The sequence below is a fragment of the Tinamus guttatus genome, unplaced genomic scaffold (assembly GCF_059628265.1).
Source record: "Tinamus guttatus ecotype Peru unplaced genomic scaffold, ASM5962826v1 Tinamus_guttatus_pri_ptg000552l, whole genome shotgun sequence".
Classification (NCBI taxonomy): Eukaryota; Metazoa; Chordata; class Aves; order Tinamiformes; family Tinamidae; genus Tinamus; species Tinamus guttatus.
Window position 1 is genome coordinate 156,353 of NW_028289086.1, and position 19,998 is coordinate 176,350.

The window sequence follows — 19,998 nt, forward strand, 5'->3', positions numbered from 1 at the left end:
AAAATAAAGAAAAAATATTTAGCAAGTTTTTAGGCTTTTAAACACAAGACTTTGTCTCCTTATAAGGAAAGTCAATAGGCTTCCTTCTAAGGTAATTTAAGTGTCTCCACTTTCAGGAAAGTTTCCAAGTTTTCTTCTTAGATGTTTTGTTTTGTGTGTTTGTTCTTTCTTTCTTGGTTTATTTATTTCCACAATGCCTGACTTTTCCTCCAAGCTCACTCCTTCCCTCTTTAATCTGTAACCAGCACTTCAGAGTCACTGGGTTGAGCTGGGTTTTTATGTTTTCCTTGACAGCAATCCATGCCTCTCTAGTGCAGATGGTGTGTCTGTTTTCTTCCCCACAAGGTAAACCTAATTCCCAAGCCTGCAGTCGAAATTTCAAGATATTTGATCCTTTCTCGGTTCAACATTGTGAAAGCTGTGGCTTATATTATGATGTATAGGCTCTAAACACCTATCAAAATCACTAGAAATTAGAGATATTTAGGATGCTGTACTGTCCACCCATTTACCCAATCAAAATCACTGTTTCAAGAAAGAGTTTGTGATACCTGGTATTCCATGCCTGCATTTTTAATCATGGATTTTACCCAGGGCTCAGTGAGTTACTTCTAAGGGATCTGTGGTCATCCACTAAGAAAAACAAGCCTTGATCAGCAGACTAAAATCTCTATCAGATTTTCGTCCACTGTCCATCCAAGGGCAGTTCTGTAGCTGCTCTGCACACACAGGAAAGTTGGAGATCATTAGCTGGCAGCTCGAAGGTGGCCCCAAGACTGGGAATCCCCATGGTGTGATAGGAACCACAGTCATAGACCAACTGGAGGAGAACAGGTAGAGACTGAGACTGGAACCTCCCAGTGGTGCTGCACCAGGCAACAAGGAATGACCCAGACACTGGGCATCTGAATCTCTCCCCTCCAAGATGGGAGGGCCCATCTAACTGTCAGGTAGAGTTTGGAGCTCCCTCTGGAGCTGAGAGTTCTGATCTGCAGTTTCAAAAACACTTCAATCTGACTGAACACAGGTGATGAGGAAAGGAGAGGGCCTGGCCTCATGTCCAGGAGACAACAGAGACAGCCTTTCCCACAGTAGCCCATGCTTAGTCAACTCAGAACGACTACATACAACCAAGCCATCACTAAGGTACTGGTGGGGTATTCACCTTCCACACCTTTCCCTAGAGGATAAAAGACTTGCCCAGGAAGAGCTGTAGGCCCTGGGAAGAGCTTCTCCCAGGGATAAATCCAACTTCCCACCCCACAATACACTAGGGAGGTCCCTCCCACCCATTCTGTTGGACCTGACATATATGCACCCTAAAAATCCATGCCACTGAGGCCATGAGAGCAGATGTGAGGGACCCTGAATTGTGAACAGGACACTCAGAAGGCGAGATGGAGTGATAGGGATCAATCCTGCTCTCTAATTTGTTTTGGTTTGTGAAGATGGCAGAAGTGGATGTCAGATTTTGGAGGAATAATGGGCTGAAAATGTCAGGGCAAATTCAATGCTGATGTTATTTTAAGCTTCATTGTTTATGAGCAAATGGTGCTCCTTTTGACACAGTCTCACTAAGCTCATGTGTGATGAAATGAGAAATAGCTGTTGCCTACACAAACGCAAGGAAGACCAAGTCTGCCTCATGGGTAGAGACCTAATTTCAATCTGATCATGCACTAAGATATGGACAAAAGTAAGAAAAAAAATAGTCCATAAAAGAGAGTCTGGGGAGCTGACTCCAGTTAAGAGAGAGGCGCAAGACTTTCTGACAGATCATGAAAAGACTAGGTTGGTTAGAACAGAAGAACTTCACGTCATGATGTCTAGAAAGGACCAAATAAAACAAAGGGACTCTATTTCCCAAAGAGGAGCTCAGGATGCTCCTCAGTAAAGACCTCGCCTGACTGCTGAAGGTTGCGGTGGCACAATTCCCACTCAGTTCAATATGCATTGAAGGAGGCCTATGCTCTTCTGACAAATAGTGTCGGGAAACAAAAGGAAAGACAAGTCTCACTGAGAGCGAATAGGTCACCAACAGATGTAGCCGCCAACAGTGTGTTCCTGGGAAATTTGTCTCCTGGGATTCCTCTGCAGTCATCGCTGGGGTAACTCACTGCAGTGTTCTTGTCCTAACAGCTCTGTTCAGACGGTGAAATGAGTCATGCCAGCATTTTTAGATCCTTGCATAACCAGTGCCAAAAGGCAAGGTGTTGCAGCGCTGCTACGCCAACACAAATGCCCAGGGACCAACTTTGCATTCAAGAAAATGAGTAAGCACACCCTCCAGAGCAGACTGAGAGTATCTCTTAGGCATTAACAGCAAGGTATTTTGCAACAGAGATGAGCTAGTGTTCTACCTCTGGTGGCAGCTGTTTTACCAAATACAGTACTGTTGAGGCAAGATTGAAAAAGCAGGAATGAGTCCACATTTCTGGCACACACTCTCATCCATGGAGTTATGCATATCTCTGCAGTGACCACAAGTACACCTAGTAGCACCACATATGATGTATGATATTAAGAATATCATGGGACGATTGTAGACCCTATAGGGGTCTTACCTTCAGACCTGAAAGATGGAGGCAGCGGAAAAATACAGAGTTGCCTTTCTCCAGTAACGCATTTCAGAATGGAAAAAAAAATGGTGTCAAAGACATCATCAAATTTAATACCCAAGAAGGAGAAAACCATCCTTGCCTCCTATCAACTCTGCACTTTTGGCTTATCGGGCCAGAGTTGCCTATGGCTCAGGGTAGCCCTCAAGGGTTCTCACTGGCACAGGTTGACAGTAGCTCAAAGCATCTGCCCCAGCAGCCAGGGGCAGTCACTGCTTGGTGAGACTCTGGAAGTGTTGGCAGAGGCAGCAGTGAGGAGCTTGGTGGTGGTGAACAGCCAACCATACAGTGGCCTCAAGAGAGGGGAGCATTTTCTCATGATCCCCCAAATTCTGCATCTCACTTGGATGCCCAGAACAGCAGCTGCTTCACACCTGCCCCCTGCAACAAGGGAAACTCCCTTTATTAAATGTTCAGTCCCCAGGAAATAGGATGACACTATTGCCTTGCAGATACACACCACACCCAGCACTTACATCTAACTAGGCTGGTAACCACTTCAAAGCAGCACTGCCCTGAGTAAGGCTAATTCCTTAGAGGGTTAAATCAACATTTCCTAAATAAGAACACCTTGCAAACCTAAAGGCTTCAGCTATGCAGCTATCTGTGCTGAACATCTCTGACTGACCCAGAAAAGACAAAGCGCCATGAGATTCTGATACCTCTTTGACAGGAAAATATTGTTTGAGGGAAAGATGATCCCAGTAATTGCTGTGACTCCTTATTTTTGAGAATAAGTCAAGAAAAGTTGTAATTTTGACTCTGCCCTAAGAAAAGTATTCTCATCCCAAAGCTAGTGATGAGATGCGGCTCTGAGCATGTGAGAAGGTGCTAGAGGATTTCTGTCTCATCTCCCTAAAAAAAATTCTTTCTCATCTCTGATGCTTTAGAAGTGGTAAAACAGAAATCATAAACTACAAACAAAAGTCAAATTATGGATCAGCCTTGAAGTATGAGATTAGATCAGAACCAGTGTTTTACTAAAGGCAAAGCAAGGAAATCCCACTTCCTCCAGGAGGGCTTGTGCATCTCCACCCTATCATAAAACATGCAGGCCAAAGACAGCTGGTATGTTTTGTCAACAAGGGCAAAAACCTGTTGTGTCAAACATCTCCCTGTATTCAAGAACCTAATTATGGCACCAATTCAACTCTTTAATTCTCATATTATCAAAGAAAATAAAATTACTTTCTAAAGATGGAATCATCTCCTTTCTACAAACTCCTGTCATTCAAGCGGGTCACTCCAAAACTCTGTTTCCCATATGCTTGACACTACTTGATCAGCTTCAAACTGAATTCTACACTGTATGAATTTGTCCTTAAATTCCAGACTTCAACACCTTTCCAATAGTTGTTTAGTTAGCATATGATGCTACCAAAGCAGTTTATTTAGCTCCCTCTTCTTCTGCAAATGGTCTACTGAAAATCCTAGCACTCTGCCCTTAATTTCAAGACTGACACATTTCCATCTCTAGGACAGGATTAAATGGTATCACTGGGAATATTTTTCTTGTTATATGTCTCAGATGGCTCTGCTCATTAACTGTTCCTGCTAAATTTCATTCCATTTTTACCCATGACTTGGGTCAAAGGGCAGAATGGTAGCAAAATCTGTAGAGAGCAGGATTAAAAGTCAAAGGATCTCCAAGACACATTTTCATATAATGACTGATGCTTCTGAACCACTTCCCTCTTCAGCCACATGCTCCTGAGCTGTAGAGTAGTCAAGTGATAATATTGTAATCTACATAGAAAGCTTCCACAGCCCTTTAAGGAGCTTTAAGCCTTCACGTTCAGCTGAAGTTCCTTCTTCCTCTACCACTATCAGAGACGTTGTGCTAATATAGCCAAACATTCCTTTAAAGCAGCATTAAAAATTATATTTGAAGTTCTTTTTAAAATATACCAGTGAACTTACCTGTAAATTATGTGGGTATAAACCAGTACACAAATTGGACAAGCCAGAATAACGACATTTATCTTGGCACAGGGATAATCCACTTTTCAGGATTCTGTTTTATCTGTGTATTTCTATGAAATTGCATAAAACAGATCAAGAGAACTAGACCCTGGACAGCTAGCTCTCCAAATTTCACTTACAAAACAATCATAGAGGGGAAAAAAAAAAAAAAGACTTTTTAATTTGCTTCAGATTAAGTCAAGCTCTGTAGGGGGTTATACAGGGACCAGTCCTTTAGAGCTCCCTTCCTGGTGATGGCACAGTTTCTGAGCAAGCAAGATAAACACCTCTAAAAGTGTCAAAAATGAAATTGAAGTGTTTTCATTTTTTTCTTTTCCATTTGTGAAGGAGTGGTTCAGCTCTGTCTACCTACTCCAGTTGTCAATGGCCACAACTCAAAGGTGTCAGAAATCTCTTTTCCACCATGATCGCTTCATACTGGCACAAATGATTCAACCTGAAATAATCTGCAATAAATGCAAAAGCCAATAAGTCAACACTTAGTTGAGTTAAAGGTCCAATTCAGCTATCTGTTAGCTGGCTACCCTCTAGGGAGTAGATGCCTGTTTCAAGTAACAAATGAATCTGAAGTAGAATGCATAAAATTTGTTCACATTAGAGCGAGGCAAACAGAGTTAATCATTCACAGTCTTAAAGCAGGACAAGAGTTACAATGCTTGGTTGCTGAGAAAGTATAATAAATTTCCTTGAAATACCATCCCGTGCTTTCAGAGTTACTTCTTTAAATACCAGTTTTCTAAATTAGTGTCATAGGTAGAATAGCAGAAGGGCACACTGCTGATTGCTTCTTCATTCCAGGCTGATTACAGTCATAAGAAAAACAAGGTTTCACATTGTGTCCTATCAGTTTCAGAACTGCCTCCAGCACTACAATACCAGGCTTCCCCAGGCTGCCAGCAACAGCATCTCTGTTTCATCTCTGAGCATGCAGACACCAGAGGAAGATGAGTTACACCCGTGAGTGTAAAAACCAGGTGGTCTGGCTTCATCTGCTCATGAATCTGTGAGGTCGAAGACGAGTTGGTTCTGATCAAGCATGTCCACCCAGTGTCTTAACATCCTCCTTCTCCCAGATAAAGACAAGAGGTGAAAACCAGAAGGTAATACAAAAGCCACTCATAGAACCTAATGTGTGGGAGCAGGTAGGTGGGTAATTACAGAGCAAGACTTGGGAAAGCCTTGCCTGAACTTAGCACTTGAGATTTCTTCAGGGGCAAAGGTTTAAGGCAGAAAACTCCCTACGTACCTCCTCCCTATCATCAGCAGCATTCCTGCATTTTTCCACTCAAGGACAATTGGGGTGCATAAAAGTAGGCATTTCAGCTGCTGCTTCTGCAGCCTGTGACCATCTGCAATAGTTGGAAAGTATAATAAGTTCAGCATTTGAACCTAGGAGGGATTCTGGTTTCAGGGGGACTTTAGCAGGAGAGGTGGATTTGATATTTTTCTTAAAGTCCTGTTTCCTGAAATGCTGATGTGATGTGAGATTCAGTTCTCTTCACAAAGAATAAAGCATGTTCATGGAAGGAGTGGTGGAATAGTCAGAAGGGCATAAAGGGAAGAAGAAATAAAAGGAGAAGAGACTGGAGACTAAGAAGCAAAGCAAGGGATCACAGATAGAGGAAGAAGATGGAGAAAGACATGCAGAGGAAACCTGTGCAATCCACAAAATGCAGATATAGGATAGGAAAAGCGGGGTCCAGAAAAGAAAAAGGCTATTGTGGTTGGAGAATAGGATTTAGCAGGGGACCAGTGAAAGGGGGATGATACAACAGGACTTTCACGAAACTTAACAGTGAGGACCCAGCTCACATGCATCCTTCACAACGCAGGCAAATACCACAGCTGATGCTTCACGAAACACCTGGTGCCCAGGTAGGGAGAGCCACCCTTTGAGGTCTGGAGGATTCCTACTGGTGAGACCAGCTCAGAGAGCATTAGCAGCTGCCACAGACATGGTTTTTTAGCCGGGTATTTCCCTGACTCACTGTGGTGGCTAATTCCTCCTCATTCACAGTTTCCATCTGCTTTATCAGTCACTGAATTTGTTCCCTCTGAGCTTTCTGAGTGCAATTCCCCACTCCTGACAAGTCTAAGGAAGAGGTGTAAGGTCTCAGGCACTTCTGATCTATCCATCATTTCAACACCATCTCATAGGAAGCAGTGCCACTATAGACAGAGCCGAGCAGCGCCAGCACTGGTAAGAGGTGCAGGTGGTCGAGGAGACTTTAGAAGCTGAGCACGATGGATGTTTGCTAGGTCTTGATGGCAGCTCCATAGGAGCCAGGCTCTGTAAGACCTGCCTTCTCTTCTTACCCACGCATGGGCTGGTGGACACTGTATCTCCTCATGGCATCTTTGCACAGGACTCTCAATAACGAAGCTGGATTAGAAGCATGGTGAGAAAGTCATTCTCACTGGTATTGCCCCACAGAGGGCAGCGAGAAAAGACACTTTGACAACTGAGGAAACTGCATATTTAAAGAGAGGCTCCAGGACTTCACTTAAACTATGACCCATGTGCACATTATCACATTGTCCTCTATAGGCTTGGAGCAGAAACCGCCTCTCATAGCGCTCCAGCAGCTTTACCTGGGAGAGGAATGGGTGGCTAATTAGCCTGGCATGCGTGTGGCTGCATCGCGGGAATGTTTGGAGTCGGGGCCAATCCCAGCACCAAGGTGCCAATGGGAATGGGGGGCCCCACCCTTCGGACCGGGATAATATTTTTCTAATGCCTTGCACCGGTTGGCTTTGTTTTGCTGAGCTGTTGCTATGCACCTGAGGCTCCGCAAGGGAAGTCGGCTCTCTGGAGGAAACAACACTGGCAAAAAGTCACCAAATCATTGTTCTGGCTGCATTCTGTGTCATGAGCAAACACATGAATCTGCACTTGTTTATCGGGAGGCACAAGGGCAGGATTTTGCCGGTTATCCGCAGAGGTGATTTGTCTATTGGACCTGCTAGTCCCAGTGGCAGCAGTTAGCCCCAAAAAACAAAACCAGGAAGAGACTAAGTGTTCCCATACAACTTCCAGCACAATCAGCAGCCCTCCTCGAAAGCGCCTTTCAAACCAGAAATGGGAGAGGGAAAAAACAATTAGCGCTAGAGACTTTATTAAAAAAAAAAAAAAAAGACAATTCTTCCATTAATCAGACCCTTATCAGCAACAAGGTGATATAAAGCCAGGGTTTAATTGGAACTGAGCAAATGTGTTTGTGCTGGTGTGGAGAGCCTTGTCTATGTGAGCAGGAATGTGGCCTGCATCCTGTTTTCTTTACTGATGGGGGAGGAATCTGTTCCACAATTCCTTGAAAGGCTGCAGCATGTTTTCCACCAGCTCCATGCTGGGCTCGTGAATTGTGTTCCTGTTTCTTAGCATCCTGGTCAGCAGCTTTGTGCTCAAAGGGATCCTAAAACACTGGGCATGTTTTCGTTGTTGTTGTTGTTGTTTTTACAAAAAGAAAAAAGAGAAATTGTTCCTTCCGCCGGTAGCAACAGGTGTCAAGGCTATTTGGCACCATGGACACCTTGCACTCCTTCCGAATTCCTCAGCAGTGGGGAAGGACAGACAATTCCAGAAGCAGAATTCCAGACAATTCAGGGATGACTGTTCGCTGACTGTAATCTGTCCTCTTTACTCGCCTGGGTCTTTGCAAAGAGCAAGATAAGAGAGTTTCTAAGGGACAGAGAGAAGCCCCTGGAAGGTTGAAGCAAGTGGAATTCTGTTCAGTCCTGCAAGATGAGCAGAGGGGAACTGAGTGCTCTCAGCTCTCATGGAAATCCACAAAATACAGCAGCCCTGGGATCTCCTGCAGGTCCTCCAAGCCCTCTGGTCCTCAGTCCCTTCATGTACCTTTGGGGGATCTCCTTTATTGCCTTCTTTCTGGTAACAATGTTCAAGCCCCACATTTCCGTGACTCCATCCCCTGCACTGTGAAAGATCTCTGTGATTCCCTGAGGTCCTTCCTCTCTTTCAGGGATGCTTTTTGGCCGATTACATCCATGCTGTTTTATCATAGCACGTGGTTGTCTTGTCCCATGCTGCTGTGTTGAAGCTCCAGTGAACTGTCTCCCCGCTTCAATATCACAGCATAAAATATTAAGCTGTCTTTAACATTGGAATATGTAGATTCTATAAATCCCTATTCTCCTCTGACTAGACCCAGCCTCTCAAAAGGGAACCACAGTCATGTTTCTAACCTGCTTTTTGCTAGTGCAGTGACTGGTGCTTCCAGTGGTGGCTGCCAGGATGAACCTCCTCAGCCCAAATCCTGCAAACCTTCCTGCGTAGAAACTCCAGCTTAGATGGCAAATGTCACCAGCCCAGGCCTGCTAGGACTGTACCTAGAACACTGGCCACACAAATATGGAGCTTTCATAAGCAGGAATGGGAACATTACCCAAAAGCAAGTTTGGAGAAGAGTGACAAATCCATCAAGAATTGCAGCCCAGCATAATTAAGCAGCATTCTTATTCACGTCATCTCCTGGCTCTCACATAGGTTTTATTATAGTCGTTATGAAGACAGATATTACTTTTGGATTGACTCACTTGATGGGTTGATCAGCACTTTATTGTAGCCTCCAGTTATAGCACTTTTTATGGCATGCAGAAGAACTTAACCATTAGCACACTATTAGGAAGCACACTGGCAGCTGATTAAGTTGCTGAAGGTCAAAGACATTTTTCTTAATTGCTCCATGTGCTCTCCCTCCTCCTTCTCCAACGGAGCTGGAGGGAGATCATTCTGTTTTAATAATAAAGTCACAGAGGCATACCTCGTATTTGCCATCAAATCTCCTGGGAGAGGGTTATTCACCATTTAAGATCTTGTCTAAACTGTTATGGTCTCACTGCTGAAATGAACTCTTGGAGATTTTCATGGTGTACATTGTAAAGTAGAAAGAAAAAGCCATCAGGGTGACTTATTGAATTGGTTAACACATGTTGCAACTAATGTGCTATTAGGGTCATAATAAAATGAACGCGTGGATATGCTGAAGGGAGCGCTCTGCGAGGAAAGGCAAGATGATTTTCTAGCTTCTGACAGATTCTCATGTCTTCCAGGTATATTGCCAGAGAAAGCCTGCCAAAAACAAGAGATCTGGAGTTCATAGAAGGTTTTCTGATCAGCCTTGCTGTTTTTTTCCCTTGCAATGTAGCACATCAGTTGTTCTCCTGTTCATTCATAAGGTTTTACTCTGCAAGGTGTTCCTATCCTGTCCTTCAGATGGTACCAGCTACACCCTAAGCTGTTTTTTCAGGGCACTCCAGATGCACTACAGGAATGCATACCTCCAGCACAGCAAATGGGATCTTTTGCATCATTGATGCAACTGGATAAATACATATATATATTATTTGTATAAATCAGAGTAACTTTCTGCTTTGTGTTCCTCATCTCAGCAGTGTGTTCCCTTAGGATTGCATTGCAAGGCTACAGGGAGGATACGCCTTCAAAGAACTGATTCCAAGCAAATCATTGCCAGAGATGAACTGTGAGCCGATGACAGCAGCAACCAGCCTTGGCCTCCTGCAGAAGCTGCATGTCCAGGGCTGGGACATGGCTCTGCTGAATGGTTCTTGGCTTGCAGGGCAAGTTGAAGGCCTCAGCGCCTTTCTTGCACAACCTGCAACGAAGGGTCCCACGTGTCCCATGCTACACCAAACTTCTTTGTGAGATTAAGGAGAGACTTACCTGGAACTCATTGCCAGGGTGGGGCAGGAGCCTCTATTCCTTACTCACTACAGCTAACGACTACAGTATTAAACTATGTGATTACTTAATCTGACTGTGCCCATTTTAATTTTTTGTTTCAGCTTCTACCCCAAGCCTTCGTTTCTCATCTGAGATGAGAAACTAGAATCACCATTACTTGTTTCTATGTTAAAATACATCTGCAAAACCTTCATGCTTCTGGCAATCTCCCGCATCTCAGAATCTCGGCCAGGTATTTAGATGCTTAAGGGGACTTCATCTTTCAGCTCTGGAGCTCTCTGACCCAACGGAGGTCACTAAACGAGAAGAAATCTCCTCCTTGCTTTCTTCCCGCACTGGATTTCTACTAGCTGAGTGATCCCTATCAGCCCACTGAAGTTTAGGATGGGACCAGGGCCAATGCAAAGGGAGCAGTGTGGCGGGGATGAAGACAGAGGAGTGGGCTTACTCTGTTGCAGGTTTTTAGGTCAACCACATCACTTCAGGAAGCCTCTCCCTCCAGGGTTCTGATGAAACCATCTCTCCTTTACGGGGCAGCCTTCTGGAGCTGTTGCTTGATGAGGAACAAGCTATTTCCTTTTGATGAGGGAGTGGTAAGGTCACCTCAAAGCTGCTATGGAAGTGAGGTGGGGGAGAGGCCCCCAGTTACTCATCAGTGAGTGGGTGTGAGGTTGAGGAAGGGATTTTAAAGAGGTTCTGAGGTAATGTAATGCTCCTGCTGAGAGTGTCACAGGGAGGTGTGACAGGTGGGGAACTTTACACCCAACTGTTCTACACTGGTTCTACCTGCCGTAGTCTCTGCCCCGTGCTTTAGTACAAATCCCCTCTTAGAGGAAGTGGTTAAGAGTTCAGCCTGAGACTTGGTTCTCATGGGAGGGATTTCAGTGTTCTCTACCTCACTGTTAGCTGAATCAGATATACAGGGGACTTCAGGACAATTGAGATTTCAGTCCTAAAGAGATAGAGGAGAAAGCTGTAAGCGTTGGAGGAAAGACTTAAACACAGGCTTGAAAGTCCACCTGGGTAAACCTCTCAGCCTTGAGCCTGCGTTGAAGTTTAGCTAGACCAACTCTGGGCTTGAGGAGGTGAAGAATTAACCTCTTTACCTGCAACTTCCCTGGGAAGCTGAATGGCTGGTGACTGTTCCTGCTTCTTCTCCCATGGTGGGATGTCCTTGTGTTGTAGTGAGGCCACCAGCTGGGGTCAGGTCCTGCCAGCGGTGTTGAAACCAAAGATACCGGGACCGACTGCTGACGCATGGGAAACCATCACCTTGTGCCCATTGCATACTGTCTCTTTGCCTCCTGTTGCAATGAAAGCCTGATTATTTAGTGCCTAGTTCTTCTGAGGGATGATCCAAAGAAAAACAGAGCAAATAATTTTCTCGCTGGGCAAGAAAATCTAGCAGAGCAGATATCTGCTGTGGGCAGTTTCTGCTTTCCATGGATATAACAAAGCCTGGCAGAGAGCTTAAACCAGCTACAGCCCAAACAAACCTCACCAAAGACTCTTCTGCTTTTATATTAACATATCCTCTACCAAGCAACATCCATCCGTGCCACAAATGTGAGACGTTGATGAAGTTACATCAAAACAACCTTTTTTTTTTAACCTGATGGTGACAGAAATGACCACATACAGAAGGAACATTACCTCCTTACAGGCTAAATAGAAAGGTCTCTTCCTCAAGAATTCCTACTGCTGGAAAAATGCCAGAGTCCTACTCAGGGCACAGGAGTCCTTGATTTATGGCGACTGTCAATCAAATGAAGGATTGTTGAAGCAAAACATCATAATCGAGAAAACACAGCATCCTGTATACTTAGAAGTAACCTAGGAAGTTACCTGCGTTCCTGAATTTCCCTCCTTAATAAAATTTTGTTATCCTGTTCTTTCTTTTATATAAAAGAAAACTTATAAGATATGCCTTCTTTGAACTACTGGACCTAACCTTTATCATTGAATTCAATAACTTAAAAAGAGAGTCCTATCTTCTCCTATTTCAACCTTAATTAACATTCTTTTAAGCATCTCCCTTCTCTTTTACTGGTGATACTTAACTTAGTTCTTGTATTTAAAATTGTACCCAAAGGACTGGATGCAGTACAGACATTGGAGCTACTCCAGGCAAGGCCATGACGTTACTACCAAGCTCAACCAGTCCCCAGTGCTTTGTAGGACCTTTTGAGAGCCTAATGAGGAGCTCTCCCAGGTTTTGGGTTCAGGGCCTTGAAGGCCTTTTATGGATGCCTGGCCTGAGGTATTTTTATCCTGTTTTTCCAGAAATGCTGACTTTCAGTGTTTCTCCCCAGAGAATTCATCTCATATTATTACCCTTAGAGATGGTCAGGCCTTGGGCTGTCCAAATAGGCATGGTTTCATTTTCTGCAAGGAGGGGAAGGCAAACCTTCTTTCAGGCTGACTAAGGTCATACTTCTGCTGTAATTTAAGAAAGACAAAAGAGGCAGGGCCTGACTAACACTCGCTTAAATAGACATTCTTGACGATGTGGAAATCTTTCCCAGGAAATGAATGAAATGCCACCAGCCCTCAGCTTCCTCATTCACACCACCTGACATCAGCTGAAGCAGGATACCTTGGAAATTGCAGAAAACAGGCAAAATTTTCAGGCTGGTTCTGGGACAAAGCTGAGCAGAAGGAGGAAGAATAGCACTTTAGATTTCCTATATAGGAAATTTAAGCCTGTTCTTTATTGCAAGGTATGGTTTTATCCCTTCAGTTTATCTGGCAATTTACCTGGCATTTTAGGTCTTTTTTTTTTTTTTTTTTTTTTTTGTCATGGCATTTAAAGACATATCAGAAGAACCACACAACTGAAGAAACCTGATTTTCACCTGCAGCCAAGTCAAAGGGAAGTCCTGAGTCATGGGAGATGCAGTTCAGCCAAGGATGCTGCGCACTAGGAAAGGACAAGGGCTGTACACTTTTAACCTACAGTTCCCAGGAAGATATGCAAAGCCCCTAAATGTGCACTAGTGAAAAACATGCAAAAAAAAGGCACCTTACCAGTTATTATTTTAATGTGGTTTTTTTACTCCCCTCCTCACAGCTGCACCCAAGCAAGAAAAATCTATGGGGTCTTCATGCACAGCTTGATGAGTTTTTCTTACAACTGTACTTGAAAATATATATATAAAACAACACACAGATCTAGAAGATGGTGGAGGCTGGAAAGCATAGGTGGTCTTTCAGATCCTGTGTGCCTCGTGCCCAAGATCACATTTCTGCTATGACCTGTAGCACCAGGCTCCCCCATAGGAAACCACAGGCAGAATCACTTGACACAAGAATTCAGCATCTCTAGTTTTTCATAGTATCCCAGGCTGAGGATCATTTTATATCTATGTTCTCATAAACATCTAGAGACGAACAAGCTATTTTATTTTTTTATTTTTAGCTTAGATCAGCTAGGTGAATTCGCTATGAACCGAGAGTGCCAAGGATGTTTTACGAAATATGCTTGCATGCTCGTTTTCACTGATTTTCACCTACCTCTGCAAACCCACCCACTGCAAACCCACCCACTTCCACAGTATTTTTGTCCATCCGGTCTTCCTTTGCTCCAGCCACCACCACCCAGACATGTAATAAGCAAGAAGAGTATTGACTTTTGTCATCATTTATTACAAATTAAAGTTTAAAAATTATCATGTAAAACCAATAGATTTAAATAAATATACACATGTCAGGATGCTACATATGGAATGTGTGCAATAAGTTACTAAAAGCAGAGACATCATACACACACAAGGGGATATACATAGTACTTTAGAGCAGTAGTTTTATTTTAAATTACTAGGCTCACATTAAACCATGTGCACAATTTCCTTTGGAACAAACCCTTTCAGGATTTTGTTTTAGAATGATTGAAACCTTCAGAAGGTCAAATAGAAAAAGTTTCTCTGCAGCATTGGGGACCAAATGATTTGTCTGTTGTTTCATTTATGATACAATCAGTCGGTCTCATTTTCTCCCCCTCTAGGGCTTACAATAAAATTAAAGAAATATTTTGTACGTCCAATGGGACAACACTTGCAACAGCCACAGATAATGGTCCACCACCAACTTCAAGCAGCCTTTTAAGATGCTCATGTGTAATACTGGATTGGGCAGCAAGGGGGACCAAACGGTGGTTCAAGGAGAGCAATTATTTATCTGCACTAACCAGATGACAGTTGCAGTGTACTTTAGAATAGAAGTTAATCCACCCAGGCAAATGAAAGTGCATTTGTAATGCAGCTCCAAAGCCTCAGGACTGTTTCTCCCATATTATCCCTGCCCTTCCTCTGGACCAGCAGCTCAAGGCCTGGCAAAGCGGCCACGATTTTGGCTTTTGTTTAAACCCATCCCTTTCTAAGGATGTGCAGACGGTGCCATGCTCTCATCTTGGTGATCCTTTTCTCCACATTAATCCCACCCAGCTGCCCCTTATCTCACGCATTCTCTATTCAGGATGCACTTCCCTTAGTGACATCCTATTCAGGCTGGTCATTTATTAGTGTCTGACTCAGAGACCTGATCTAAGCAAAGCAGCAAGCAAGCCTCTGCGTGCTATTTTCCCACCACCCATCTTCTCTGCCCCTTGCCTTTCCTTTCAGGCAGAGCTGAAAGCAAGCTGGAATGTTGGGTTAAGAGGTAGAAGTTCTCTGCTCCACAAGGGATGTGTCTAAGGAGATAAGATAGATTCATACCACTGAACTCACTCAGACTAGCAGCTTGGCTCTGCACCTAACCTAGCAAGGCTCTTTCCCCAGGTTGCAGGTAACTCTAGGCATGGGGCTCCTGCCCAGCTGTGGCAGGAGATGCTACAGAAACACAACTGCTCTTGAGCCTCCCCATTGCTGTGGCCTCTGCACCCTGGGGGCTGGGGTCATGCTTGGATTTGATGCAAGCTCAGATGTAAACAAGCTATCCTCCATCTAAACAAGAACCACTTAAGGATGGTCCTCAAGTTAATGGTTTAGCCAGAGAATGCCACTGACTACTCACTTGGCTTTCAGACTTTGAGAAGACTCATTATTGTAAGAGCTGGGAGCTGTTTTATCATGGGAGTCTCATTCATATGCACATCACTGTCTCATAAGTAAGAGAAAAAAAAAAAAAAGAACAAAGATGGGCCTGGGCAGGCCCTACTGGAGTCAGTTTATCCCCGTCTACAATGGCCAGCCAAACCATGTTTGAACGGAGTCAAGCTGGAACCATGTTCAAACATGGTTCAAAGGCAGAGTAGACCAGGCCTGTGACATGGGAGTTCAGTGCTGCCAGGTCCAGAACTGCACATAGCAGTTTGCTTTGTATGTGATTCAACTGCCCAGGGTGGGCTGACCATCCCTCTAGGTATCCAGTGCGGAGTTTAGCTGATACTCTACCAGTAAGACCCTTGCCTGATCGAAGAAGGCACAATTCAGCTCCATAACACATCTATGACTGTATAGAGAGATTCTGTTTTCCCTTTACAACAGTCTCTGGAGTGAATGCAGTACTGGTTCACGCAACAGGAGCATGGAGACTTCCACTTCTTCCCCCTTCTGCTTATGGCCATTCCTTCAGCTCTAACTACCAACAGCGGAGTTAGTGGCACCCACAGGACTCCGAATTCTTCTGGTGAACTTGGTTTTCACCTGTTTCTTATCTCTTTTTCTTCCAGATGTTTTTCTTCCAAGGCAAAACTGTTGGCTGGGCATTCCTCTGAGAGTGGTGCTGCTGTTTGCGAAACTGCAAATTGGTCATGGCAAGATCCCTGCAAACAGAAGAGACAACACATTCAGTCTCCCATCCACTCTCTTACCTCTCAACAATAGTCCACATTGTATTTACCTAATGTTCACCAAGCTCTTTTGCAATGCAGATGATGGAGAGGGAAGGAAGGAAGAGGGAAAAAAAAATCTAATTGTGGCTTTATTAACTTACAGAAGAAATCTAACTATAAGAAAATCGTGTTTCTACTAGCAGTCAGTGATGGAGGTTTAGAGGAGGGTAATGCTCTGCCGTACCCTAAGTATTACTTCAAGATCTGCTCGCCAGACACTGCTCCCAAAGCATCTGGTCTGACTGCAGCCAGTGGGCCAGTCCTCCTTGAATTTCCCAGCTTGCTTTAACTTATTTATACTTCTTGAGTCCGAACACCTTCCAGCAATAACTTCCACCATCCAGTTCTGCAATGTGAGAAGAGCTATTTCCTGTGGTCCAATGGGACCACAGTGGGAAGTGCTTCCCAATCTGTTCTCTTGTGTGGACCATCGGTCTTGTACATCACCTATTTACCTGTTCTGTAGCAGAGGAACTTCCCCCCACTCCAATGAAGAATCATATTTTTCATAATATTTCTCCAGTTTTGGAGGAGGCTAGTGACCCTTGTTCCCTTAGCCTTTAGCCTCCAATCCTTTATAAATGGAACAGAAAGCATCAAGCCCACTAACTTCAATAAAGACCACAGGGAGAAACTGGGTCAAATCTGAGTAGAAACTACAGTCTGGAGTCACAGCCTCAGATTTTAAAGAGTTTGTGAGGGAAGGTCGTGTTCACCTGAGAGCTCTCAGCAGACCATGCTGGGAAGACCTCATGTCACTGCTCTGCAGAGTCTTCTTCGACGCTCCAGAACTCGCTGGGAGCTTCACACTCTGGAGGTCCCTAATAAGCAAGGAAAGATACACATTAGACACATCCAGCCATGACAATATCAAGTACCAGGAGGAGCACTGCTCTGACATCCCTGATGACATGTTTTCTTTGAATGGTTGCTTGCGGCTACTTATAGATCACATTTAGTGGTGTCATTTTTTTTGGCCAGACCCCACACAATTCATAATAACATATAATGGCTTTTTTTTTTTAATTATTCCTTTGATATGAAATCAAAGACAGATCTCTACGGTAACTCTGAGCCCACTCCTCCACCATGTAAGCATGCCGGTATACTGCTGGCTGGAGTGAGATTTACTTTATGCCTTTATGCATTAGAGAGAGCAGGCTATAGAGAAGCATAGAAGATACCTGACCACTGAGCCCCAGCTCCCAGCCGTGCTCTTCTCCTGAAGCCTTTCTCCCACCAGAGCAATGCCTAGTGTTTCCAGGCCAGCTTTGTACCTTCTGCTCTCCCATCTCCTGATGTTTTGCTCTCATCTCCCTTCCCTAAAGGGCACCCAGCACTTCCTTGGCCTCCTGGCACCAGGAGGGATGGAGGTGACATTGCTTCACATCAACCACTAAAGAGTCTATTGTACAGCCAAAACATTCTGGGCAGGTGACACATTGCCTGCGGTATGAGAGCCACTGGACAAGTTCTAGCCCTTTGCAAAGAGCCACCCAATAAGAGTTCATAGATTGACTAAGTTTGGGCTCCCTGGTGGCAACCAGACCCCGATGGCAGCGAGACCCGAAGGTGCCCCAGGCCCACTGGACTTACCTGGGCTTTGGCTGGCAGAAGGCGGCGCAGATGCTGTCCCTCGAGTGCGAGCACCCGCACCTGCCCAGGGCTCTCTTGCGGCGCCTTGGCGGGCTTCCCAAGCCATAGGGAGCGGTGTGTCTGTTCAAAACAAAAGAAATCAGCTATGCAGCTAACTTTATTGGCCCATAGGTTTATAACACAAACTTGGAAGGCAGCCAAGCCAGTACCATAATAATAAGAGACTCATCTATAAACATAAGGTGAAAAGGCCACCAATATTTCCAAGCCTTTAACATTCAGCTCCTCTCCTAACTACTGTTTTCCCCACCCTTCCATCCTCGGGAGACTGTCATGGGACACACTGGGTTGCCAGTGGATTTTGCTTTCCTTGCTGCAGCTAAGACACCCATTCCAGTGCTGCCCCCCCAGGCCAAACGAGCACTCAAGGGCACGAGGAGCCCAGCCACTTCTAGCAAAAATCAGCCACTTTCTCAAGGACAGAAGAGTTGGGGCTTCCCACTCCCTACCACCCCATGCACTTTTTATGCACAGGAAATATTAGAAATCAAGATATCTGGAGGTCATAACAGGCTTTTCTGATCACAGGACACTTGCAGAGCTGTGAAGTGCCTCCTCTCCTCGAGCACAATCTATTCTCCCCATGTTTGGGGTTGGCAGCTATTCGCAGAGCAAGCAGCTAGTTGTAATTGCGCATTAGCGAGCACAATTATAACCACACCTGAGTGCGTGTGTTTTGATACAAAGCAACGGCCATTGGTCTGAAGCTGCCTGGAAATCTGCTGTAGCATTCCTGAGGGCAGGACTTGGCAGCCACGCAGCTTCGGTGCCAACCCAGCGCTGCCTAATTAACCCTACTGGCAGTCAGCAATCAGGGTTGCGATTTGCGAGAGGGAAAAGTAACCTTCACGGCTTGCTGCAAGTTCCAACACCTTGGTGTTACTTTCACCTTGCCGAGGTACGAATTTCAATACAAGATAATCCGGGAGGAGGCAGCATCCTGCACTTTCTTCCTCCCCTCTCCCTTCCAGGGGATACTAGAAATCCCGAGCAGAAGCACCAACTTTCCAGAAATTGGGAAAGGCTGAGCTCACCGCGCTCAGCGGAGCAGGTGCTGCAAGAATCTCACAGAACTGGGGCACTTTCTCTCCTTCATTCTCACCTATCCTCATCCTTGATAAGAAAGGCCAGTTACACGCTCATCAGCAACTGTGTCCCCAAGCACACTGTGTTCATGCTCACCCTGGTGTGTTGACCCAGATGATGTCCAGGTGACAGAAGTAAATGCATTCCTTATCCAGCCAGCTGTTGCAGGAACATCTCTTGGTCCTCGGGTGCGTGGCGCTGGCTGTGGCACGGTGAGAATCCAGGGCAGAGTGGCCCCTACCTGCAGCAGCAGAAGGAACGCGTGAGTCTTGGGGTCTGTGCAAGAGCACCAGCGTGCCTGGTGGTGCATCACCTCCACAGCTGCACCTCCAGCACGCATTTATGCTGATTGCAATACGTTTTAGAGCACGGGCAGCCTTGCTGATGAGACTGCAGGACCAGAACGGACTTGCATAAAACCCCAGGAGCAGCAGCCCCCGTGAGCAGGAGCAAAACGGTGCCAACCGAGCAGCAACCCCAGCTGTGCCCTCCATCGCGGCGCGACACCTGGAGCCCCGCGCACCCCGTGCGTCCCAGGGACACCGAGCCCCCTCCAGCCTGGGACTCACCGCCTTCCAGGAGGGCGCAGAGAGCGAGCACCAGCAGCACGGTGCCGGCAGCGTGGCTGAGCATGGTGGCCTCGGGGCGGCTTTGCAAGAAGCGTTGGGGATGTTTTTCCCCCTCCGTATTTTCTTTCCCTTCTCCCGCCTCCGTTTTCCTGCCTTGCTCCGCGCGGTGCTTTAGCAGGAGCTGCCAAGGAGCCTCTGGAGGCAGCGGGTGCCTGGCAGGTGCTTTATAGCCCCGCCGCCGCCGCCGCGTCACGACCCCGCTCCGCCCCGCCGCGTGCGGCGGCCCGCGGGGACAAACAGCCGCGGCGGGGACACGCGTGGGCGCCGCGCAGGGCCCGCGCGGGACGGCCCCGGCGCAGCGCGACCCGCCGAGGAGGGGGGGGCGCTCCGGGACCGCCTCCCACAGCGCGGGAAAAACACGCGTGGCTCCGCACGCTGCAAACAGCAGGGAAGCGGCGCTGGGTGCAAGGGGGAAATCCCCTCGCCCGGTGGTCGCCAACGTTTCGCAGCCCTCTCGGCTGCGGGAAGCGAGCG

General features: G+C 45.9%; 1 protein-coding gene across 1 annotated transcript; it reads right to left on the minus strand.

Annotated features, from left to right (window-relative positions):
- Positions 1-15,338: 15,338 nt before the first annotated feature.
- LOC104580407 (endothelin-2) lies at positions 15,339-19,585 on the minus strand. Its single transcript, XM_010227904.2, has 5 exons — positions 19,465-19,585; positions 18,992-19,136; positions 17,750-17,869; positions 16,870-16,974; positions 15,339-16,084 (listed from the first exon to the last, which is right to left on the minus strand). Exons 1-5 carry the CDS (start codon positions 19,526-19,528, stop codon positions 15,973-15,975), a joined length of 546 nt encoding a protein of 181 aa, XP_010226206.2. The 5' UTR covers positions 19,529-19,585; the 3' UTR covers positions 15,339-15,972.
- Positions 19,586-19,998: the final 413 nt, after the last annotated feature.